Here is a 26,295-nt window from a genome sequence, read left to right on the forward strand (position 1 = left end):
CGGTCTTTAACACAAAAAAATCATGTCCAAATTCATAAAATTTGTGCTGCCTTTGCGGGTCAAAACGGGTTTTTCGAATTGGGCTCGAATTTTGGTCTAAAAACGCATATTTTGGGGTGCCCAATGCCGTATTTTTCGGATCGGGTCAGGCGGGCTATAGTTGATCAGGTCTACATGAGTCCATGACCCTATTCTAGTACTTGTACGAGCAAATACTCTTTAGCGATAATTTATTTAGAGTTAGGGTACAATATTGAGAGAAAATTATTCTAACTAATTGTGTATATTTTCTCTAGAAAATAAAAAATGCCGTGTACAAGTGATCAATGACACAATAACTCGTAAGCAATGAGTTTAACTTATATGAAGTACTTCGACACTATTATGTCCGACTTATTTTAATTTATTTCAAAGAAAACGAGTTAAGTTAAGTTTAAATAAGTTCTGAAACATTTTTTTTCCCATACATTTTCATACACAAATAAGTTTATTTTAGATAAAATAAGTTTGTTTTTTGAATTTATCATTTTAATAACGTACGACTTACTGTTAAAGTATTGATCGACCTGATAATTAATACTGAACATTTTGTAAAATGAAGCTCAAATTCAAATCCCACATCCATTTTATAATTTATATTGCTCATATGACGTATTCATAATAAAATAATGTACATATTTTAAATACTTGTATGTCATATAAACACACATAAGACAAACCGTTATTCGATTTTTATATAAACATTCAAGTTTTCCTTTTGATTGTTTTACATGCTAGAGAGATCGAATTCGACGGGTCGTAATAAGACAAAAAAATAAAATGATACACTAATCCAATTGTTTAAAACCCGGTCCAAATAATTGATGTGGTCACACTTTCCAACTTTCTCCCAAACCAATTCAAAAAAGCAAAACAAATAAATAAAAAAATAAAAAATAAAAGGATCTATTAAATTTATTCCGGACAAAATAAGTTTAATACAAGGCCGTCTGCGGCAATTTGGAGGTCCTATGCTAAACTCCGATAGTGGGTACCTGTAAATTTTTACGGCCAATTATTTAATGTAAAACAGTTAATTATTATATTAATATTTTTTTATATATACAAAATATAGAGTCAAATTAATAATATGGTTTAATATTTTATGTGCGATGGTTTGAGAAAATTGATGGACATGAAAAAATTGGCAGACGAAAAATCGAATCCTGGTCTCAACTACCACACTTATGAGTCCTTACCAGTAAGGACAAATATTACATAACAATAACAAAGCAATTGTTAAATATACAACTTTTTTTTGGTTTTGAGGGGGAATAAGTTGATATAAGTTCGATCACTCAATAAAGTTTTTTGCCATAATTTTCCACACACAAATAAATTTATTAATATTAAATATTTCTTTTTTCAGATAAAATAAATTTAGATAATTTAAGATAAGTTCTGATAAAAACAAAATATAAATTCAAATACGTTAAGACAAGTTTAGATAACATAAGTTCAGACCAAATAATTTTTAGATAAGTTTAGATAATTCAAGTTCATACTCCGTACAAAATAAATCAAATAAAACGGACAACAAAAATAATACTCCGTAGAAAAAGAATTAAAAAAGAAAAAGGGAAAATGAAAAATACCACCAAACTAAACAAAGAATCACATTCACAACACAAACCCAAACACATTACACACGCTCTCTCTCTCTTCTCTACTTTCTCTCTCCTCTCGCTCTTTCCTTCACTCCAAACGACATTCCACCCTTTTTTTACATCCCTGCATGCAAATTTTCATCAAAATTCATCACCATCATCTTCATTGTTGCTGCTATTGTAACCATTTTTCGAATTGTAGAAAAGTCAAGGAGCAAAAAATTGGGGAAAAAGTTTATAATTTAGGGTTTTGTTGGAGCTATGTGATTTGTGATGTCATTAATTCTATTAATTTTAGTGTATAAATGCTCTTTCCCGGGGATCTAGGGTTTCGCTTTGCCGTGTTCTTCATTTTCGGAGTTTTTCCGGCGGGTTTCTTCATCCTCCGCCGGAAATGGCGGGTTGCTGTGGCCAGACAAGAGGAGATCAACCGTTTGCTTGTTTTGGCTTCTGAAGAGGCTGCTCGAGCTGAACTTGAGGCTAATTTTGGGTATAATTATACACCTTATACTAGTTCTTCTGCTTATACTAGTTCTTCTGTACCGGTACCGGTTCCGGTTCCGGCTCCGGCACAGCGGCTTTGTGCTGTTTGTTTCACTCCAACACCTAATCGATGTGCCAGATGCAAGTCAGTCAATTACTGGTATGTTTGTTCCTCTCCCCCCTTTCTAATTTTGTCAATTTGTTGGATTTTTTGTGTGTTTTTTAGTGCTGGAATTTTTGGTCAATTTGAGAATTTGTGGATTTTATCGGTATGAAAGTTTATAGAATTAGTCAAAATTACCGGTTAATTTGATAGGATTTGGTCAGAGTACTAGTGATTGGTCATAAAATTGGATGAATCTAATAGTGAATTAGGGGTAATGAGGGCATTTTAGGCTATTTGACATTTTGACTGCTTTCTTTCCACATGAGAAACCGATTCGGATTTGAAGAATGATGAGATTTGGGTTTTAGTTTTCATCAATTAGAAAGTGGGACTGGTTACTGGTTAAAGAGTAATATTGAAGTTAATTGGAAAAACGGAGGCATTTTTAGTTTATTTGATTGCAGGGTTTTGCCAAGAGAAAATGATTCGGATTTGAAGGATATTGAGATTCGGGTGTCAGTTCACGTTTATTGGAAATTGGACTGACTACTGATTAGCAAAGAGTGTCATTGAAGTTTAAATAAAATGTATCTTCTTCAAAATTTCTGTCCGAAACTTGGTTGAAGATGAAGTAGACAAGTTTTATGTAGTCAAAGTTTGTCGTTATCCTGCCAAATTTAGCATTTTGTTCAGCCTGCAGTTTTATCTATCAGCAGAAAATCTTTCTGGTTTCAGATATGTTGGCATTCGCCCCATTTGTCCGTTAGATTACATCATTCACCCCATTTGTTCGTTAGTTTCTCATAGAAGGTAAGCTGAAGAGTGATCATTATAGAAATTTCTGGTGGTTGAATTGTGTTAATGAAGTTTAGCAACTGCTGGTGTTAGAATTGATAAACGCAATGTCTCTAGTTAGGGGTTTGAGGAAATGAGGGAACTTTAGTTTATTTGATAGCGATTTTTTTCGATAGAAAATGGTTCGTGTTTGAAGAATGTTGAGGTGGCCTTGATCCTTATTGCAGTTAGGTGGCCTTGATCCTTTAAAAGACTGTTAGTTATGACCTTGGGAAATCCGACTCATTGCCGTTCCTAGAGTGATGAATAGCGAATTATGTTATGTTTATCTTATATGGATTTGCCTGTGCTTGATGCTATATATATCTGTATTCTTCATATTCTAGCTGTATATGATGGGTTGGAATTTGGTTTGCGAGAGTTGAAGAGGTTAATTGATCACTGGAGTTTGAACTAGGTAACTAGGTTACCTTTATTTTCTACTTCCTCTGTTCTGAAATAGTTGCAACGTTTTTGGTTCATCTTGATTTTTCCATTGCAAGTGGATACAAGGGAATTTACATATTTGCCCCACTTTTAGAAATAATTAACTAGAGAAAGTGAGGGATATGAGTAATGCAAGTGGGTAGGTTAATGAAAACAAGTGAGGGCATTTTGATAAAATGGGGTAGCAAAAGTTAGCAAAAATAGAAAGGTTGCAATTAATAAGAAATGACCAAAAATAGAAACGTTGCAACTAAAAGAGAACGGATGAAGTATATAGCATTAGGCATTAGCTTTGCTTCTTACTGAATTTAGCTCACTTGTTGCCTTGTTGGTATAAGTTGGTGTCTTGTTTGGATGTTCTCTTGTGTGATTTTATCTCCACATATTTCTTTTTGTTATTGCTGTAACTCATCATTCAAAATCAAATTAGAAAGTACGAAAGTGTAGACCTTTAAAAATTCTATGATAAACATTACATTACAGCGTCCACTTATCAATTTGATAATTCCAGCTCTGGCAAGTGTCAAATAGTTCATTGGAGACAAGGTCACAAGGATGAGTGTCATCCATCGGTGAACAATTCTGAGATCAGTGATGAGGAAGTCAGTTTTGTGGGCGATAATCAGCTTTATTCTCACGGCAATATTCCCATCACTGAGAATGGTGGAATACAATTTGAGGAACAAGTGGAAGCTGCACAGAAAAAACCTGGATTCATCCCTCCTGCACACTTACCTACTGATTTGTCCGTGAAGGACAACAAGGATGCAACTCAAGCTGAACTTCATGGCACATCAGAACAGCCAGAAGTGTCTCAGCTTCATGCATCTTCTTCTAGTGATAGCATGTGCATTGATGATTCCATCTCAGATATTGATAGTTTGCACGATCTTGATTCTGATTCATATGATTCGTGTTCCATGCTTGACAACCCTGAGACAGTTTCAAGTGATCAGAATTTGGAGCAAACGAAGCAGCTGGAGGAGAAATCTCATTTGAGAGTGTCATCCAATGGTAATTTATATGTTTCCAGTGAACCAAAGGAAGAAGAAGCATCAAGCAAAATAACTGGCTCTTTAGGTTTGAGCATCAATCGCTCAGACAAGAACTTAGCTAAGCCATCAACAGCCACACCTGGTTTCTGGGATGGTTCTCTTGACTATTGCAGAACTAAAAAATACATGCAAAGTGCTGATGCCAAGCCAATTATTGGTGGATTTGGTGATCTCTCATCAGATATGCATTCGAAAGGGCCAGAAACATCAGTTGAGTCCCGTCCTGGAATTTTAAGAACTGATAAGGTTGTTGCTGTGTCCACAATGCCAGAAGAGAAGTCTACATTTGTGGGTTCCAAAGAGCCTGTCGCTAGGGTTAAGATGATGAACAAGGATAGAGATTCGGTAAAGTCTGGAGAAGTTGGAGCTACACATAAAAATTTAAAGGACAATACCTTACCATTCCGTGCTTCAGCGAAGGCTGATGATTTGGGCAGATACTCAATAGATGCTCAGAATTCACCAGTGTCAAAGAAAGCTGGATTGTCACCAAAATCTCTTAATGGTCCCCCATCTGCCATGAAGGAGCCTACTTCCACAATTATAAAGTCTGTTAAAGCTGGTGCAAAGGCTTCCCTGCCCACTCAGGTAGCCAGACCTGCCCCAAGTGCTGCTGCTGGCTTGAAAACGTCTGTGCTTAAAGTTGTAGAGCAATTTAGAGTTCCAAAGTCGTCGAAGCAAAGTGATGATGTGGGAAGAAAAAGTGAGAAGGTTGGTGTGCAGGTCTTTTATTTTTATATGTCCAATATGATTCTGCAATGTTGACTACTGAGATGACCTTATTGATATTGCAGGCTGTTTTCCCGTATGAATCGTTCGTTAAGCTTTATAATTGGAATAGAGTGGAGCTTCGTCCATGTGGCCTGATAAATTGTGGGAACAGGTGAATACTTAATCATTTTCAGTTTTCTTCTACATGATGCAAGACTATTATCATGACACCATACAGGCTTGTACAGGATTGGAACACTGCAATGTCGTTTGGCAAATTAGGCCAAGACATTACACTCGGAATCAGATATTAGCAATTTAAAGTCTTTGAGTTTTGGTGGGATTTGAATTATAACACAGATTTCTGTTGCCAAAAAGATCAATGCAGGAAATTTACGTATGCAGATTTAAGTATCAGTAATAGAAAGATTGATAAAAGTATAAGAAGGGACAGAGAAAATGGTGACTATTAAGTATTGGGAGATGAAGGAGAAAACATATACTTCCTCTGTTCTTATTTAAATGACACAATTATTTAGTCACTTTTGCCAATGCACGATTTCAAACATTAATATCTTCAATTTTGGATAAGAAAAAATTATACTCCCTCCGTCCCGGAATACTTGACCTGTTTTCCTTATCGGGCCGTCCCTTAATACTTGACCTGTTTCTAAAAATGGAAATATTCTAACAATATTATATGATTTCTCACTCCACCCCTATTAACCCACCTATCCCCTACTCCATACAAAAAATAATTAAAAATTCAACCCCTACTCTCCCCCAACCCCACCCCTTTACACATTTCCCACTAACTACATTAAAATAATACCCCACTATCAACTACTACCTATTAAATTAAATAAGTCAATTCAAGTCCCTTAAACTCTGTGCCGGTCAAACCGGGTCGAGTATTCCGGGACGGAGGGAGTAAAAAATTGATATTTATAAAATATTTATTAAGATGAATCTAACAAAATCCCACACGACTGTGTTTTTACTTAAGTATAAACTACAAAAGGAAGTCAAAGGAGATTGTGTGAATAGTGTCCAAAATCCTATTGTGTCATATAAATAAGAATGGAGGAAGTATGAGATAGGACTCATAGTGATTGATCTTAGGTACCTTGTTTTTGGGTGGGACGAGGAAGGACTTAGTTTGCAGTATGATAAAGATACATGGTGCATAGATTTATCTATGTGAACCGATTACTAATAATTTCATAGTAGTGATGATGAAATAATGGGTGAAGGAGAAAGATTTTGAGCCTGCATATTAGGTTTTAGGATCTTGTTTTTCATATTTTGCTGATATAATTTTAAGTCAGTGTGTGAGGGATTAAGGGCTTGTCATTGTAGCATTACTTGGAAGAAGTGCTGCTTGCTTCGGGACAACTATGATAATTGCTCGTTGCTCCTTTTTATCTTAGTTGGAACGTTGTGCAATTCAAGGATTCTGTCTGTCACTCTCAATGTGTATGTTGCGTGATTGTGCGGGGTCTCTCGAATAAAAAGCATTAACCTTTGGTGCTTTAGAGATTAAATTTGTAGGAAGCTTGCTCTTATGTCTGCAAAAATAAATAGAATTTTCCGTCATTTGTAATTTCGACATACACCGACCTTGGGAACTGTGTGCCTCGTCTTTTTACCCTTTCCTCATCTCATCTCCTTTCCATCTCTTCTCTGTTTTAGTTTCTTTTTCTCGTTTCTGATATGATTTCTTTTCACTTTCTAGCTGTTATGCCAACGTAATTCTTCAGTGCTTGGCATTTACCCCACCACTTACTGCTTATCTTCTTCAAGGACTTCATTCTAAAACATGTAAGTTTCTTATACAACGTCTACTGTTTGACTGTTTTTCAACATTATTTTCCATCTATTGTATTTGTTATTTTCCAGAACACAATTCCTAATTTTCCTATCTAAGATCTGAGTTTTATATTTCAGGTACAAAGAAAGAATGGTGCTTCACATGCGAGTTTGAAAGGTTGATCTTAAAGGCAAAGGAAGGGGGTGCTCCGCTTTCTCCAATAAGTATATTGTCCCAGATAAAGAAGATTGGCAGCCATCTTTCTAATGGGAGAGAAGAAGATGCACATGAGTTTCTGAGGTGGGCTATTTTCTATATGTACATATTTCATATTTGTCTTCGCTTTAAAATGTAGCTGGATATAAGGTTTTTTATTTTTTGTTGACGGTTTAATGATATTGATAGGTATGCTATTGACACAATGCAATCTATCTGCCTTCAAGAAGCTGGGGTGAATTCTTCTGTCTCTTTACATGAAGAAACAACTCTCTTGGGTCTTACTTTTGGAGGCTATCTTCGCTCAAAGGTAGGATACAACTTTCCAAGAAAATCTTATGACCTATAAAGGATGCAATTGAGAAATTATGTTTTGAATATACTCCCTTTTCTTTTGCAGATAAAGTGTGCAAGATGCCATGTAAAGTCAGAGAAACATGAAAGAATGATGGATCTTACCGTAGAGATAGGAGGAGATATAGAGACTTTGGAGGATGCTTTACGGCAATTCACTGGAACCGAGCTTCTTGATGGGGAAAATAAATATCACTGTGGCAGGTTGGTTTTTTTGCTTTATGCTGGCACACTTGTCTGATATCCATAGACTGAGACAATCTCTGTAGAGTAAAGAATGAACACATCATGCTTTTTTATTTCTGCCTTCTCCCTCGGTCTCTCCTGACTGCAAGAAGATATACCCGTTTCGGCCCGAAAAGCCGGCACCAAATTTATGGGTTTGGGCATGAACAGTCTTAAAGCCTGGTCCATCCCGAATTTTGGACACCTCTAAGATATGGTCATTTCCTGATTGACATTTTGCCATGTTTGAGTTATGGATGTTTTATATGAGGGGAAGTTAAGTGTATTAGGTGATCGGGATATTCCACTTTACACCCATCATGATTATTTTCTCCTCACTTGTAGAGTTATAGTTTTAAGTACAAAGTTCTGTACATATCTGTGTGAAGAGTATTGTGTTATTGGGTATTTGGGTGTACTCATGGTTTGTTGGCCTTTTCCATATAAGCATTTGAGCAAATACAAGTTCCCTTTCTGATATGCCGGAAAGAGGAGGAATATTAGAATTTATTCCTTTGCTAATTAGTTGTTTCCGTGTCATAGTCAAAATTACATCCAGGCTACTTCTTTCTTTTGGCAGGTGCAAATCTTATGAGAAAGCAAAGAAGAAATTAAATATAGTAGAGGCTCCAAATATCCTTACAATTGCATTGAAGCGGTTTCAGGTAAGCTTCAAGTGTAGAATGAGAATTACTAGGTTATTCTTTCACATGCTAAATAGTAATTACTATGTTATTCTTCTGAATGCGAATTTTGAACTCCGATTTTCTTTCAATTGATTCAGTCTGGTAAGTTTGGCAAGCTCAACAAGACAATTCGGTTCCCGGAGATTTTAAACCTAGCCCCATATATGAGGGGAGGAAGTGACAAGTCACCAATATACAGACTTTATGGGGTCGTTGTTCACTTGGATATTATGAATGCTGCTTTTTCAGGACACTATGTTAGTTATGTCCGTAACGCACAGAACAAGTGGTACAAGACTGATGACAGCATGGTATATACTATTCTTATATATATTTATATATATATATATATTTTATTTTTTAAAAAAAGTTGCATTAGTATCAAGAAAGTGTTCTGGTTTACTGAAGATGGTTGGCTCGTGTGTTTGTTGGAGGGGGGTGCGACTTGGGATCTTGGAAAGATGACCGTCAAAAAAAAATTATTCCTTTCATTTCTGGAATTTGAGTCCAGTTTTGTTACTGATTTATGCACTTTAGCTTTTGTTGTGAGCCACGAGAAGTCCTCGATGCTACCTTTGAGAGCATTGTGTAGTTTAGTTCGTTTAGAAAACTCACGGACTGTGTTTGCAATTTTGGCTGCCAAGTACTTGCTCAATTTTAGCTTATTGATAGAGCAACTTTTGTTGTCTTTACAGGCCATTTTAATTCCAGCATCTGTTAGGAGTCTTATGACATTATAAGATACTTTTTAGAAACCTTGTAGCTCCTTATTGATGTGGAACTCGGTTGAACAGGTCAAGGCTGTGGAACTGGAGAGAGTGCTTAACAAGGGAGCATACATGCTTTTCTACTCAAGGTATTTTTATTATATCTGGTCTTTTAATTGCTTCACCGTTTAGATACATAGGTTATTTGTGGTGTTCGTAGATTGAGGCTGATATTCTTCTGGTGATGTGTTTAGCAGTTAGTACGGGAGTTCTTAGATGAACTATTTACATGTTGAATTTGATTGATGTCGTCTCTGCTTTCTTACATTTGAATTCTACTAAGAAACATGTCGTCTCTGCTTGAATACTTGAACTCACATGCTAATTTGAAAAAAAAAAGGAATTGATAAGAAAAGAGATTAAAGTAACAATAGGAAAAAAGGAGAACAAACAATGAGGACAAGCTGTCCTCTGAATCTCTAATTTGGAAAACAAAATTACAGATTGCCCCATTTTCTTTGTACCTCTCCAACCAAGTGCTGACAAAGATGCTAAATATGTGACCTTGTCCAACAATAACCGTGAAGGAACTCGTGTAAAGACCCTCGAGTTTCTCTCCAACCACACATACCACACAATTGTCATGAAAGCATCACACCATAACAATCTCTTCTCCTTACCCTACCAAACGGCCTGAAGAAAATTTGCTGCCTATCCTTTACCTTGGTGGTTAAACCCAAGATTCCTCATGAAGCACAAACAATCTCCTCTAAAGGTATCTCGCAATTTCATAATTTAAGAAAACAAGTGAACATGACTATCTACTAGCACGGGAAATCAAGCACATATCCGGTTAAAATAATCACCTACGATAACAGGGGTGAATGTTGATCATTATGTTGGTATTTGGGGTTCTTCGCTCCGAGGGAGGCGAAAGTATAATTAAATTGAATTTTAGTACTTTGTAGCAGTCATCACTTACCAGCAAATACTGGTCATTTCCCCTTTTCAAGTGTTGGTAATTTTCTGGGTCTAAAATAGGGGTTGTTTTGCTGACAATATTTATCTTTTCAACTATGTTAGATTTCTAATATTACGTTAATAGGGGTGCTAGATTTCATTTTATATATTATCCTTAATTCCTGTGCACAATGCTAAAACAGCATATCAAATGCATTTAATGTTGTGTGTTTTATACTTTGTGGATGATCTCTAAATCAAATGCTAGTTTCTTAGACTTTAGTTAACTCTATATCCTAATTTAATGTGGGTAGTTTTTTTTTTTTTTTTGGGTGAAAGACAATTTAGGTAGGATGAATTGAAAATTTGAGTCTAAACAAATTTGTTTTTAGGCCCCTCTGGTTTTTTCTTCATGATTTAAAGATTTTGTATACTGAATTGCAGAATCTCACCACGTGCTCCAAAATCTATAAGAAGTGCCATAGTCTCTCGTGATTTGCCAAGTAAGCTTAAAATTCCCGAGGTTGATGCTTCTCGAATCAACGGGAGAACTACTACGACGACTTCAAGACCGAGAGATCATCCGCCTTTGCACGGCAATCGTAGTCCCGATATCGGTTACATTCACCAAAGTGGAACAACAAACCTCCCACCACCAGTGCGGAACATTCTAGATTTCGACTCTTCTAGTGATAATTCATCCCTGTTTAGCCACTCAGATGAAGTCTCAAGCAGCACAGACAGCAACAGCAGGGAGTCTATTAGTGCAGATGACTTTTCCGAGTATATTTTTGGTTACAACGCCTTTTTTAGGCATTCTTCGGATTCAGACACTTCTTCTTCTTCCTCCTCTTCTTCCTCGTCTTCTCCTCAATACACAACAAACCATTCACCCCTTTCCAATACAGAGAGGTACGCGTCTGCTCTTCCTAATGATAATGCTCATTCAGTTATAATGGAGGATTCCAGACCTGAAAATTTAGGTTCATCATTTTTGAATTCTAACAGTAGTATTAGTAGTAGTAAGCAAGATAGGAAGATAGTAAATATTAGTGGTAGTAGAGAGGCGGATGCCGAGAAATTAGGACGGGCTAACCCTTTGGATAATGGAAAATCTGGTGTACTTCTGAGAAGATCTTGGAGAAAAAGAACAGATTAAGTAATTCCATCATATAATGTTATGTTAATGAGTTGGGAAAATAAGTGTTTAATTTTAGTAATTCCTTTTTCCCCCACAATTTTTTTCATGTTTTTTTGAGGGGGGAAGGGGTCCGGAAATATTTGTATGTATGTAATTTTGTTACATTTGTATTTAATGAGAAGGTATAAAGAAAAAATGAAAGTTTAAATTTCACTTGTACCAAGTCTTACTTTCTGATGACCAGATTCATGTGTCATGATTGTATGTTTATTTTGAGGCAACTTTAATTAAGCAACATGTTTTCTGTTTTGCAAGTACTAGTAAATTGATACGAATGAGGTTATGGCCTAGTGGTGTGTACGATAGAACACAGGTTCAAATCCCTTATTTCCCATTTGTAATTTGTATTGCCTTTGTGGCTCATTTTTAGGAAAACTATGGAGTAGTAAATTGATGAAATATGTCCTTGATACATTTATTTGTAATTTGTAGTTACATCTCCCTCCGTTCTTGATTATTAGTCCATTTTGAAATCTTGAAATATTTACAATTGAGGAGAAGCTTCTGATTTCTTTCCAATACGTATTTTAAAATATATTCATGTGAGATCTTGTTTTGTTCGTTACAATGTGCAGTTTAACAATATCAAATTTTTTTTGTTTCTTTAACCTACGTATTTGGAGATAGGTTTAAAAATTGAGTTGAAACTTATAAAAAATCAAAAGGGGACTTACATTTAAGAACGGAGGGAGTACCTAGTTCCTGCAACAACATTACTTGGGGAATTGGCACAGATATTGTGGCCTACTGGCCTTGTCATTAAAGATGGTTGTTGGTTGGGCTTGCTTCGGGTTGAGACCATGGGCCTGAATGGGGTTGACCCACACCAAACCCTCTTGTGACGGGTTGGGCCATTTAAAAAAAAAGTGGCTTGGGGCTGGTTTAGGCCCATGTGCCCTCTTGTCGGGTCAGGTTGGGTTATTGTGCCTATGCTTAATTTTACAAAATTTAGCGTACTTTGTTGTGTCTTGCCTTGTGGTCTTTCCAATAAACGTGGCTTAGCCCAACCTACGACTTTTTTGTGCCCGGGCTGGGCCGACCCGTCCCGATCCACAACCATCTGTACTCTTCATCTGGTATATGTTGTATTGAGGGATTTTAGCACATCTCAACACCCTTCTATCTTTCGAGGCTTAACCCGGCCCACAATCATCTTTATTTGTCATATGGTATATAAAATGTATATCAATTTGTTCACAACGAAGTCAAGCCTATGAGCATGCTTCGTTCTCAACCAAGACTGAGATTACGCTCAGCACTTAGTTGGGCCGGGCTTCAGAGTCGGTTAAGCCTGACCTAGCATGCTTCGTTCTCAACCGAGACTGAGTACGCTCAGCACTTAGTTGGGCCGGGCTTCAGAGTTTGTTAAGCTTGACCTTGCATGCTTCGTTTCTCAACCGAGACTGAGTATGCTCAGCACTTGGTCGGGTCGGGCTTTGGAGTTTGTTAAGCTTGACCGAGCATGCCTACGTTCTCAACTAAGACTCGTTCTCGACCAAAACTGAGTACGCTCAGCACTTCATCGGGCCAGGCTTAGAGTCAGTTAAGCGGGCCTGGCCTAGACCAGGCATGAAAATTTGTCCTGTGCTTTGTTGGGTTATGTATTAGAATTGGCTATTCCAAAAACAGTTTTGTGCTGGCCATTCCCAATACCAAAGCGTAGGCAAAAGAGAAATGAGAGAACGACAAAATTGAGCTAATATCTTAGTCTTTGCGCACCTAAGAATTCAATTAACTACCCTTAATAAAGGAGTTCAAAAGAAATTAGAGCGCTACAAAATCCAACGCTTAACAGTAAGAAGAAAGGTAAGAGAATCCCCACTCCCAATCACAAGCATATGACAAGACTCGAATTTGTGACATTGTAGTCATAAGGTGAGTTCCAACCACCATTTTCCCAAACTTGTTTGGGTTAGGTTTTAGTTTATGGTAACAATGTCTATAAGAATTAAGATGAAACTGTATACACGAAGGTAAGAGATCGAAGAGCTTGTACTAGCGAAGTAGCGTAGCTTGGTTGTGTTTACGGAGGCAACTAAGGTTGTGCATCTGTCTAAACTTGGCTTGGGTTAGACGACTATAATCGTCTATTTTGGCAGACTGTGTATTGAATCGACTTAATTAATCCACTTGATCCATACGAAATTCAAGTCTAAATGAACATAATACAAGCTACATAAAACAAATCTCGCATAATTATGACAAGACCCTTAAACTAATACAGGAAAGGCATAGAAAGTTTATAATAGAAATTAAAAGGGGATGTCGTGTCACGGTGTCAGGTTTGGTTTAAAACTTGCTCAACAAATCATTTAAGAAATGGGTCGTATTAGGTCAACCAAACTACTTTTGAAAATCTAAGCAAATTTGTGAGGAGAACGATTCATATAAGCTATTCACACAGACAAACAGGTAGACTCGAATAGCCGAGCAATGGAGTCTATCATTTTTGAGAATAATGCTATAAATAGTATATAAAAAACTTTGTTTGTGACTTGTGAGTGAATTTCCATTCATCACCCAACTTGTTTGAACTACCCCCAAAAAATAAATTTGTACCCTCCCCAACAAACACTATTGGTAGGGCACAATTTATAGCCAAAACTTGAGGTTTGTACTTTGAACAAACAAATAAATTTCTAGCCAAAAAAATTAAGATGGTGAAAGGTCTCTTCCTAAACCGTTGGCGAAAACAACCCTACAAAAAAAAAACAAAAAAAAAAAAAAACAAACTACCGACGAGAGAAGGTGAGAGGTCCCCATTAAGCCACTTGGATAACATGGACAAATTGTCAAAGTTTATAGTACATTATAAACCCATTGAATTCAGAAAATAGAGGTCAGTTTCTCAACGACAAGACAACTATCCCAAAATTTGTAGGGTACCCTATTCATTTTTTGGATAACAAATTATGAATTATGATTGCTTATACTATAAGGCCCATACCCTCTTCTTCCCACCCCTTGTTTGGACCAACAAAAAAATGTTTTAGGAAACAAACATGATTTCTACACATTGTGTGCATAACATGTACTTCCTCTCTATGTTGTTGGATGTGGGCCTTTGAAGGAAAAAAATGTGTTCTACCCAACTTTATTACCTTCGGATTAGATAATGTTCTCTTCAATCTATTCAGTCCGGATCAGAAAAATCAGACTTAAATCATACTAGAAAAAACTAAAAACACTAAAAACACTATCAGAAAACATTCATATCAGATCATATCATACCAGAAACTAGAAAAATCAGACCAGGCAAGGTGAAGAAAACACACTTATTGTTACGAATAACTTGTACTTGTTCAAATTACATTATTAATTAACATAATACGAAGTATAAAGGTTTTGTTTTTAGACCTAAATTTGGGAATTATACTAAGAGACCATTTCATGGTCACGAGCTCGGCCACGACTTGGTGAACTTACTACCATTTACTCCTATTTTGGGAATTTGACTACTCGTGTTTGTTTAGTTGCAAACAAATGGATGAGTACTTCCTATGAATTGAGTATTTGTCAAACTGTTATGTTGACATAATATAGATGAAACAAGGAAAATAGAAATTCTTTGAGAATTTAGAATTCCTATGTAAATGGCTTATACTGACTCATCCACGAGAATTTAATTTTTATACGAAACAAGCGCCAAGTCTAATCATACTATCAACATCATTATTTACTGTGAATATAGAAAGTATATTTTTCTTCAAAAATAAAAATAGTTGAACTAGCTTCCTTTTTTTTCTTTTTTTTTCCAATGGTACAATGAAGTTTTAGGCTCCAATAGACAAACTAACAACCACATTAAATCATGTTTAGTAAAGCTAATATGGAATTATTATTTGAACAAAGGATGCATGAATTGACTTTTGTTACACGAGGTAGTGCTAGATTCGTTGTACTTTGAGTCATTTCAACTTGGTCTCATGGACTATGCATCAACTAGCTAGGTACACCGTACACATCTTGTCTGCCATCTACTCCATACTATTGAAGCTAATTCACCTCTTATTGACATTGTAGCTTCTTGGAATCTCATTGGATTCATAAATTCTCCAAATATATATATATATATATATATATATATATATATATATATATATATATATATATATATATATAAAAATTTACTAATGTGCAAATAAAGATATTAATTGTCAAAGTATTGCACAAGATATCGCACATAATGAAAAAGTGAGAAACTTTATGGAACAGGGGGGATTTTTTTCCTTCCGTCCCTAATTGTTTGCCCAATTGTGTTTTCGGGGTCAAACTTTAAAAAGAAATAATATAGTTACGTGAGATCTTGTTAGACTCGGTTCAATTATAATTTTAGAATATCAACTTTTTATAATTGTTATGCTTATATAATTGAAGATATTAACGTTTCAAATCGCGTTTTTAAGACCGTGAAAATTCAAATGTAACAATCATTTTGGGACAAAGTGAGTACGTAATAAATACGGAGTATTACGCAGTAATAAAATAACGATTGATGTATGACGTTGGCATTCATTCCTAAATTAGTCCTGATTTAAGAGATACATTAAATATTTATTTACGGCCCTAAAGGCTGCATATATGATTAGCCAAACGAATTATAACTTGCATTAAAAAAATCAATTTTCTTATGTCATAATACTAATCATTTGAGTAAACTATACTGAAGGTCCCTAAACTTTGGCAAAAGGAGCAGTTAAGTCCCTCAAGTTTCAAAAGGAGCATTTTAGTCCCTCAAAATGGATGGAATCAGCTACTTTTGTTAACACCGTTTCATTTTCTGTTAAGTTCAATAAAATAATAATAAAACCGCTTTAAAGAAAAGGAAAATTAATTTACACGTGTATAAATAAATGAAAACAGCTGATTTTAATTATGACTTAGCTTTTTCAACTTACTTAGCTTTTTCATATGGCTTTTTCTCCATTTACACGTTTCACCCTTTATATTCCCCTTTTCTAGGTTTTTCCACAACTCTTCCTAATCAAATCGAATTTAGTGAGTAACCCAAGCAAATTTACTCCAAATTTTCAGCAATTATCGCCATAAACTTCAGCTAATTGTTGTTCTTCCACAACTCTAAAGTTTCAAATTCTCTTCTCCCAGATGTCTGCTACTACCACTAGTTCTTCTTCTATCTTATTTCTCTCTCTATCTCTCTCATCTTTTATTATGGATTCTCCTCAATCTGCTTCTCTTTCTTAATTTCTGGATTTCTCCAACAATTCCATTGTAATTTCACATTTGTCATTGCCCTCAATGCCTAAGCCTAAAAAACGGAGACAAGGCAAACCCACAATAGAAATAAATTTGCAAAATTAAACAGATTATATTGAAGGGTGTGATGCCAACACTCAGAGGCTCATTATCTTTTTCTCCTACCAATCTATGATACCAAATGTGATAGCAAGTATTAGCTCCTTATATACAGCCCATAAGGGTGTTGCATTATCCTAAAATTAAGTACGACATATTGACATGGTGGAGATGCAAATCCTTACGGCCTTACAAAGCTCCCAAAACACACCTTAGTTGTAAAGTATCACATTTTACACTAACTCTAAGACAAATTGACACTCATTAGACTGTAGAAAAACGGAAGTACCTAATATTGCCTCATTAGTCGTAGGCTCGTTAGATTTCATGTATGAGTTGCTGACTTGCTGATTAAACATGAGATTGAAGATGATGATGATGCATGGAGTTTATGGGTTTGAGCTCGGATGAATTTTATCGGAAATGTAAGTTACTTGGGTGTGCACACAAGGTGTTTGATAAATTGTCTCTGAGAAATGTTGTTGATTAACCTATGCTTGTTGGGTGTGTTAATTTGGGGGATTTGATTAGTAGGAAGCGTTGATCCTTTATTTTATTTTATTAAGTGTTGAATAATTTGGGTACAAATGGCCTTGTTAAATACTTTGAACTGCTAGTTTTTTTGTAAAAAGCTAACTTAAAAGGGTTTCCCTTTATTTAATTATTGTTAATATGTAAAAGTAACTGTTATTTTGTCCTTTTCTGCCCTTTATATTAATTTGCCTTTATTTTTAATTCATTTAACAGACGTTAGTAACAGAAGTCAAAAAGCAGCGGTTTCCATCCATTTTGAGGGACCTAAATGCTCCTTTTGAAACTTGAGGGACCTAACTGCTCCTTTTGGCAAAGTTTAGGGACCTCCAAACCTATTTACTCCTAATCATTTTATAGATTGACAATTTCCCAAAGAAAATGAGAATGAAAGTCATGCATAAACAAAGCCGAAGTGAACAAGTCCTTTTTGTCGAAGTTGTAGTAAAAAGCACCAACACCTTGTTGGAGGGTGCATATATGAAATATGTACCTTAAGAAAAACATTAGTATACAAATATGCATGCTTTTAAAGTTTTGTAAAAAGAAAAAAAAAAAGATACTACTCCGTATATAATTTATTATACGAAGAAATATGAAATATTATCAACTTTGTATGAACTTTGAATTCCACTTTTCGGCTATGTATGACTAAATGAGAAAGCCAAAATCATCTTGATTACACATTTGAAGTACAATCGAATTGAGCCAAATCCCCATCATTTTCAGTCACTCACACTAGATCATATCTTTATTCATAATTATGTTTCTGGATCAACAAGTTGTATCAATAATTACTGCTACTTCCGTTTTAAAAATGATCTTTACACTTTATGTTTTAGTCCGTTTTATAACGTTCTTCAAAAAGTTGTGCTTGTAGATGTACCTGACCGATAGTTGGTGTTGTTCCAGACAATTTTGTCGAAATAATTGTTTTAAGTAAAATATTAGGAATATCGAGATAACTGAAATTCTACAAATTTCGACTTAGAACATATTGTGTATTTGTGTGAACAGTACACTCCCCGAGTAGTAGCCGGTTTTACAAGTGGCGGATTATGAACAGTTTTACGAGGGGACCAATAAAAGAATTAAGAAATATAGTATACAATTATATACGAAGTATATTAGAAATTTAACGGGAGCGGGCCCACCACGGCCATCAAGAAGATCCAGCATAATTACAAGTGAAGTATCAATTTTGATATGAGTATTTTCTGTGAGGATTTTTGGTACATATCTATACGAGACTACAACTAACAAGTGATATGGAAGAATATAAGTTAAAGAGCATATTCTTCATACAAGGTTTAACTTAGAAGAAAAGAAAATTGATTTTCGCACACTACGTACATACATAGTGGATTTAGACACATTTCTACGGAAATAGTGCACAGACTATACTTTTACAGTCGGTGTGTCAAAATCACTTACCGCTACTACCGCCTTGAATGTTGTTAATAATAACCAAATTAAGGCATCCTTAAACAAATTTGGCGCTCATTTATTTATCTGAAAAGACACAATTAATAAGCATCTTACTATTCATCATATATATGTAGAAAAAGTGAAATTACCCAAAACAAACAAAAATAAAACCCCCAATAAAAGAAAGGGAATAAATAGCAAATTAAATCCATAGACAAAAATAGATGATTCTCGAGATATTTAACAAAACAACAAAAAAGGGGATGGGATAGGGAGATAGGGAAATAATGGGGTCATCTTCAAAGTTGGGAGCATTCGGTGCACCATTTCTATCATATTTATGTCACGTCCCTTATTCCCCTATTCATTACTAAGTACTCCCCATCCATATATAATACTCCTAGAATCTTCTAATTATTGCTTATTAATAAGGCATATTAATGCCTACGTGTCAATTGTGTTTTCGGGTACACTTAGATCTGTAACGTACGAGTAAAATTGTATTGGATATTATCATCTAAGTTTATACCAGCTAAGTTAGTTGTCTTACACGATCCTGTCATTTTTAACCTATGACACAAGATGTGTCAGACCCTACTTAATTTACCTTGTTTTTTTACTGATTAAAACTTAATTTTACTGATTTTTTGTGGTCCATGTAATATGTATTGAGATGGGTCAAGATAATCATTGATTCTTCAAATTAGAACATATTAGGGTTAATCCTAATTAGACAAGCGGGGGGAAAATCATAAACTCTAAGACGTACTATATGATTATATGATAGAGTTATCATGACTCAAGTCTACTTCAGTCTCTAATTTCTGGGAACATTTAGTATGAGGGATAAGGATAAAAAGAAAGAACAAGAATAGAGAATTAGTGAGTGTGATAAGAATAAAATAAATGTTTCATATATTTGGTATGGGTGAGAATAAGATTGGAATAAAATGCTAAATTATTAATAAAAAAAAAAAATACTTACTATCTTTTTCCAAACATCTCTTTCCATTTCATTAAGGGTAAATGTGTCTTTTCCAACCCATGTTCTTATTATCTCTTCCTTATATCACCCCTCCTTAGGTATAGAATCAACCAATCACCCCTCTAGGTTTACAATAAACTCACATGCATGGACTAAGAGATGCTATGAGTGCCCTAAAAGTAAATTTAGGAACATAATGCATAGTACTATTATGTGAGCATGTACTAAAACAACTTGGAACATGATGAAATTGTACAAATAATAGTAGTAGGAATCAAATTTTGAGTAATTACTAGTAATGTGCACAAGTAGCTAGCTGTAAACTTATTGAGTTATAGCCAACTTGGAAGAGTAAAAAAAAAAAGAGTACAAGTGGTAGTGTAATACACAAGGGATGAACCTCAAACAGTCTTTTTACCCAATTCAAGAAAGGAGTAAAGAAAGAAGAAGACAAGGCAAAGTACAAATAATAGCTAAAAAGAAGAAAATGAAAGGAGAACAACCCAACAACAAAATTGAGATAAGCCTAAAATAGAAATGCAAGATATAAAGATAGAGGACTCGAATGTACTAGTAGTACTCGTATTTTATGAGTACGTGTCTAAGTGTTAAGACACTGCTATATACGGAGTACTCCATAAAAGCATTAATGGCTGATGAGTACGTGTTCGTATAAAGATGGTTGTGTGCCGAACTGTGCATTGGTTCTGAACGATCCCGACACACACCAAACCTGTTTGTACATGGGCCGAGCCGGGCCAGGCTGGAATTTTCAAACAATGCCGAGCCGGGCCAGGCTGGAATTTTCAAAAAATGTCAACCACGACCCAAGCCCATGTGCACTCGTGACGGGTCAGACTATCATGGCTAAAGCCTAATTTCACTCAATATAACGTGCTTTTATCCAAAAAAAAAGTAGCCCTGGTCCAAACAACAATCCACGACTTTGTGCTCGTGTTTCGACCGTGTTTTTTCGCACCGGTCTCAGGCCGTAGTTTCTTTTTTGTGATAAGTCCTGCCGTGCTGTGCGTCGGGCCAGCCCAATGTCGTCTTTAGGTCTAAACTCAACTACTCGTGTTTGAATGTCTTGACATTTTCCCAATGTTAAGGTCCAGCGTGCCCCATATGAGGCAACTCACATGAGCCCATGTGCCTATACTGATGCATAATCTTACTACAGGTTAGAATCACTACGTGTTGTTTCCTCTGTTATTGACGTATTCGACGCTTGTTGCGCATATAGTGTAGGCTGACCCTGGAACAAGCCTCGGGAATTCAAGTGTCATGCGGGCGGTCAAAAGGCACGTCCGTGACACGTAGCTCAAGTCATGTTAAACAACTACCCAAGACATCTTTGGTTCTCCATATAGAAGGTAGGGGTAAAAAGGGCGGGGGCTAATAATAGTACTCCATCTGATGTCTGTATAAGGGGGACTGCAAATGCATGGTTAAATTCACATCAGAAAGTCAGAATTATCACAACACCACACTTTTCTATTTTCCTTCAACTCTTTCTTCAAAGCACTGCCATCTTCTTCACACCTACACTGCTGTTTTTCTCTCTCTTCTTTCACTTTTTTTTTTCTCAGACTTCAATGCAATTCCCAAATACCCAATCAGATAATTATTTCACCATACTCGTTATTAATGACAAGCTTACTCGTATTTAACACACCTGTATGAGTAGATCATATATAAATTGTACGCTCATGGCGGATGTGCCAGTATCATTTTCCGCCGTATGCATGATCATTAATCATTACTACTAGTAGTAATGTTTTAAACGAGTATAGATTTTAAAATGTTTTGACTTAAAAAGTGGAATTAGTGAGAGAATTAAGTTAAGTTCATCAAATAAGTATAAAGAAAAACGATCAAAGTTTACTCTATTTAACACACCTCTGTATGAGTAAAGCATATATATACTGTACGCTCACGACGGATGTACCAGTATCATTTCCCGTCGTATGCATGATCATTAATCATTACTACTAGTAATAATGTTTAAAACGAGTATAGATTTTAAAATGTTTTGAGTTAAAAAGTGGAATTAGTGAGAGAATTAAGTTAAGTTAATCAAATAAGTATAAAGGAAAACGATCAAAGTTTACTCTATTTAACACACCTCTGTATGAGTAGAGCACACAGAAATTGTACGCTCACAGCGGATGTGCCAGTATCATTTCCCGTCGTATGCATGATCATCAATCGTTACTACTAGTACTCTAGTAGTAATGTTTTAAACGAGTACAGATTTTTAAATGATTTGAGTTAAAAGTGGGATTAGTGAGAGAATTAAGTTAAGTTCATCAAATAAGTATAAAGAAAAACGATCAAAGTTTACTCTATTTAACACACCTCTGTATGAGTAGAGCATATATATACTGTACGCTCACGACGGATGTACCAGTATCATTTCCCGTCGTATGCATGATCATTAATCATTACTACTAGTAGTAATGTTTAAAACGAGTATAGATTTTAAAATGTTTTGAGTTAAAAAGTGGAATTAGTGAGTGAATTAAGTTAAGTTAATCAAATAAGTATAAAGGAAAACGATCAAAGTTTACTCTATTTAACACACCTCTGTATGAGTAGAGCACACAGAAATTGTACGCTCACAGCGGATGTGCCAGTATCATTTCCCGTTGTATGCATGATCATCAATAGTTACTACTAGTACTCTAGTAGTAATGTTTTAAACGAGTGTAGATTTTAAAATGGTTTGAGTTAAAAAGTGGGATTAGTGAGAGAATTAAGTTAAGTTATTCAAACAAGTATAAAGGAAAACGATCAAAGTTTACTCTATTCAACACACCTCTGTATGAGTAGAGCACACATAAACTATACGCTCACGGTGTATGTGCCAGTATCATTTCCCGCCTTATGCATGATCATTAATCATTACTACTAGTAGTAATGTTTTAAACTAGTATAGATTTTAATATGATTTGAGTTAAAAGGTGGGATTAGTGAGAGAATAAAGTTAAGTTAATCAAATAAGTATAAAGGAAAACGATCAAAGTTTACTCTATTTAACACACCATTGTATGAGTAGAGCACACAGAAACTATACGCTCACGGTGGATGTGCCAGTATCATTTCCCGTCGTATGCATGATCATTAATCATTACTACTAGTAGTAATGTTTAAAATGAGTATAGATTTTAAAATGATTTGAGTTAACAAGTGGGATTAGTGAGAGAATTAAGTTAAGTTAATCAAATAAGTATAAAGGAAAACGATCAAAGTAATACGAAATACTACATTCCAAAGATGAAAACATGGGAATACTTTCAAGAGTTTTTATGTCATGTCAAACAGTTTTAAACAAAAGCAAAAGGAGGAAATATTGTGAGAACAACATGGAATTTCAGTACATAGCTTTGAGCAAGGTTGAATTAATGAACAACGAAAGTTACTTACAATAGTTATAGTTTGTAATCTTTTATTTTAATGCAAATTAAGCTATGTAAAAAGTTAAAAAAAAAAAAAAAAAAAAGTTACTTTGATTAAACATGCAAAATCTATCCCACATTATTCAAAGTTTGAATGAACGATAAGCCTATATTCACTTCACGTTATTCTTATTAAGTACCCCGTAATATATCAGATCGGACTAGAAATTAGAAAAATCAAATCAGGTGAAGAAAACAAACCCTAAGACAGTAGTAAGACTACATGCACTAAATTTTCCGTAGAAATTAGTGCATCATACTCTTTCATAAGAGTCGTATATACAACAAGGTCAGTCATCCCAAATTTCATATTATAGTAAAAACACGGATTTTGCGCAATAAAGATTTAATTTGAATTAATATAAGAATACAATTAAACAAGTTTCACGTTCGTTAAAGACTTAAAGCTCATCATATATGGTACAAGTTTTTGCAAGGAACTAAAGATAAACTAAGTTCTACATTTGATATATTTTTTTCATTACAAATTTCTAACAATCTAACATACAAACATGCATGACTAAATATCTAATTAATTCAACTCCTTTCTAAATAGGATGAGAATTGAAAAAAAAATCACATCAACAAAAACTACAAGTGGGTTTTCATCCATCATTTTGAACACAACAAACTTCTCAAAATAAATTAAAAAATTTAACTCAATATTTTCCATAATCATTCCATAAATCTCCCACTAATTAATAATAACCTCACAAAATGAAGAAATTAAAAAAAAAAGAAAAAAAACACTAACCTAAAACATGAAACCATGATGTTTTGTAGTAATGAACAAGATATACCATATCACTTAGTAAGGCGGTCTAGAGGCGGTGGGAGTAGCCCAAATAACACCACCACCAGAAGCGGCGGCGGAAGTAGGAGTACCCAAATGACCGCTATACAAGCTCATCGTCCCACCACCGTCTCCACCGCCCGACACGGCGGGGGAATTCTGTTGATCATCATCTTCTTGTTGTTGTTGTTGTTGACATTGATTATGTTGGGCCTCTTGTTCATCAAGCGGCAGCCTACAGTAAGACGGGTTGTTAAACGACGCCGCTATGACAAACACCGTACCGGAGCAAACCAAGCTTCCGACCACCTTGCCGCCTACAATTTGCCCTTGTGGGCCCGCCAACGATATCGTAAACCCGCCACCACCGTGAAACGGCACCGTATTAACCACCACAGCGGATAAGGATAATATATCAAACCGCCCATGAAACGTCACCGTTCCACCCGGTGTGGTGGTCGAGGGTTGTTTGAGTGTAACGTTGGCCACCGCCCCAGAAGCGGTTAAAACACAAAGACCAACACCACGACGGCGCGTGAAGCGCGTGAGTGAGTCGACAACGTCAGCTCCGCTAGGGAGTTCGAGTATGTAAGGTGACATAGCGGGTTCGGGTTCACGGGTTATCACAATTGGGGGTTTTGGTTTGTTTTTTGACCCGGGTGGTCTGCCACGTGGACGGCGGGAGACTTCGATGGTCCCACCGTCTTCATTGCTAGTAGTGGTGGTTTGAGTAGAAAGAGGGGTGGTTTTGGGTTTTTTGGAAGAAGATTGAAGATGTAATAGTTGTTGTTGTTGTTGTTGATGATGATGTTGTTGTGGCGTTGGAGTGGTGGTGGTGGTGGCGGAGTCGGCTTCTTCGGAAGGTTGAGAGAAAAGGTGGTGAGGGTGGTGGAGGTGTGGTGGTGGGAAGTGTTGTTGGTGGTGGAGTTGATGAAGATGAGGAGGAGGAGGTTGGAATTTGGAAGGATGAGAGAATTTTGTGAACATGTTGTTGTGTGCATTGTTTTGAGCATTGTTATCATTTTCTTCTTCTACATACTCTCCTTTCATTTTATTTTTTTAATAATTTTTGAAAAATTTTAAGTTGATGGAGATGGGATTTTCTATATTATTTCTCCTAAATTAATGGATAATATTAAAAAAAAAAACAATTTTTTTAAAGAAATTTGAGTGGGGTTGAATAGAATTTGAAGAGAATGAACTAGTTTTGAGGAGGTTGAAGAAGAGAGATAATTTTTTTAAAAAAATTAAGTTGATGGAGATGGGATTTTCTATAATATTTCTCCTAAAATAGTGGATAATATTAAAAATTAAAATTGGATTTGGTTATTTTTTAAGAAATTTGAGTGGGGGTTGAATAGAAAATGAGTTTTTTTTGAAGAGAAATTGAGTTTAGAGGAGGTTGAAGAAGAGAGATATAATGAGGAGAGAGAAAGGAAGAAAGGGAGGTGGGTGAGCTTTGAAACTAAGTAAAGGGGGCGCCGCTGGTTAGAAAGAAAGGATGGGGTAATGGCCGTATGGGGGAGAGTGGGTCCCACAAGTGAGCACAGATACAGACAGTGTGTGCCTGTGTGGGCGTGACTCTGGGTGTTTGAATCAGAGCAAGTCGTTAGCTATAATGACACCTTTTGCAATTGGGTTCTGTATTCAATTTCGACTGGTTTACTTGGCTGGTTTGATCACTCAAGTACGTGTGTATTGAATGCTATGTTAGAGATATGGTTTATCTACGATTTTAGTATGTTTAGGAAATTAGAGTTGTGTTAGTTTAAAAATCTAATAGAGTCCTAAATCTAATAGAGTTAGAGCAATATGAAATGGGTTTGGGCAACCCAATAAGGAGGAGGAAAGTTCGGTCCACTTAAAAGTCTAATAATGGAGGTTCCACACTAAAACCAATTGACAATAGTGGGAGTGACTCCACGAGTTTATAAGTTGATATTTTATCTCAATGTGGGACAACTCACATGTGGACAACATAGGGTCTCAACACCCCCCTCACATGTGAGTGTTCTTAGAATTTAGAGCACACCAGAAGGTATTATATACCTCATTGGGAATGAACATCCAATAGAGGTCCCTTAACCATTGGCTTAGAAAGGCCCAGTTATGAAAGGCCCAACAAACATGGGCTATAACACCATGTTAAAACTACCGGGGAATAATATTGATTGACAATAATATAGTTTAATGGCTTAATCATGACTTGGTTACATCAGGGTTTATATAGAAAATCATAACATAACTCTATTAGGTTTATGACTCTATTAAAATCCTAAACTAACACAACTTTAGTTTCCTAAACATACTAAAACCCTAAATACGATACCTTCTTCCCTCCAT

General features: G+C 35.7%; 2 protein-coding genes across 2 annotated transcripts; one reads left to right on the forward strand and one right to left on the reverse strand.

Annotated features, from left to right (window-relative positions):
- Nucleotides 1-1,653: 1,653 nt before the first annotated feature.
- Nucleotides 1,654-11,594, forward strand: LOC110799863 (ubiquitin carboxyl-terminal hydrolase 16). Its single transcript, XM_022005158.2, has 11 exons — nt 1,654-2,289; nt 4,028-5,282; nt 5,366-5,454; nt 7,018-7,103; nt 7,230-7,392; nt 7,498-7,618; nt 7,709-7,866; nt 8,468-8,552; nt 8,672-8,884; nt 9,368-9,429; nt 10,685-11,594. Exons 1-11 carry the CDS (start codon nt 1,952-1,954, stop codon nt 11,397-11,399), a joined length of 3,285 nt encoding a protein of 1,094 aa, XP_021860850.1. The 5' UTR covers nt 1,654-1,951; the 3' UTR covers nt 11,400-11,594.
- Nucleotides 11,595-23,600: 12,006 nt separating this feature from the next.
- Nucleotides 23,601-25,431, reverse strand: LOC110799774 (AT-hook motif nuclear-localized protein 28-like). The gene has a single exon (XM_022005070.2). The coding sequence runs from the start codon at nt 25,000-25,002 to the stop codon at nt 23,968-23,970; it is 1,035 nt and encodes a 344-aa protein (XP_021860762.1). The 5' UTR covers nt 25,003-25,431; the 3' UTR covers nt 23,601-23,967.
- Nucleotides 25,432-26,295: the final 864 nt, after the last annotated feature.

The sequence above is a fragment of the Spinacia oleracea genome, chromosome 2 (assembly GCF_020520425.1).
Source record: "Spinacia oleracea cultivar Varoflay chromosome 2, BTI_SOV_V1, whole genome shotgun sequence".
Lineage (NCBI taxonomy): Eukaryota > Viridiplantae > Streptophyta > Magnoliopsida > Caryophyllales > Amaranthaceae > Spinacia > Spinacia oleracea.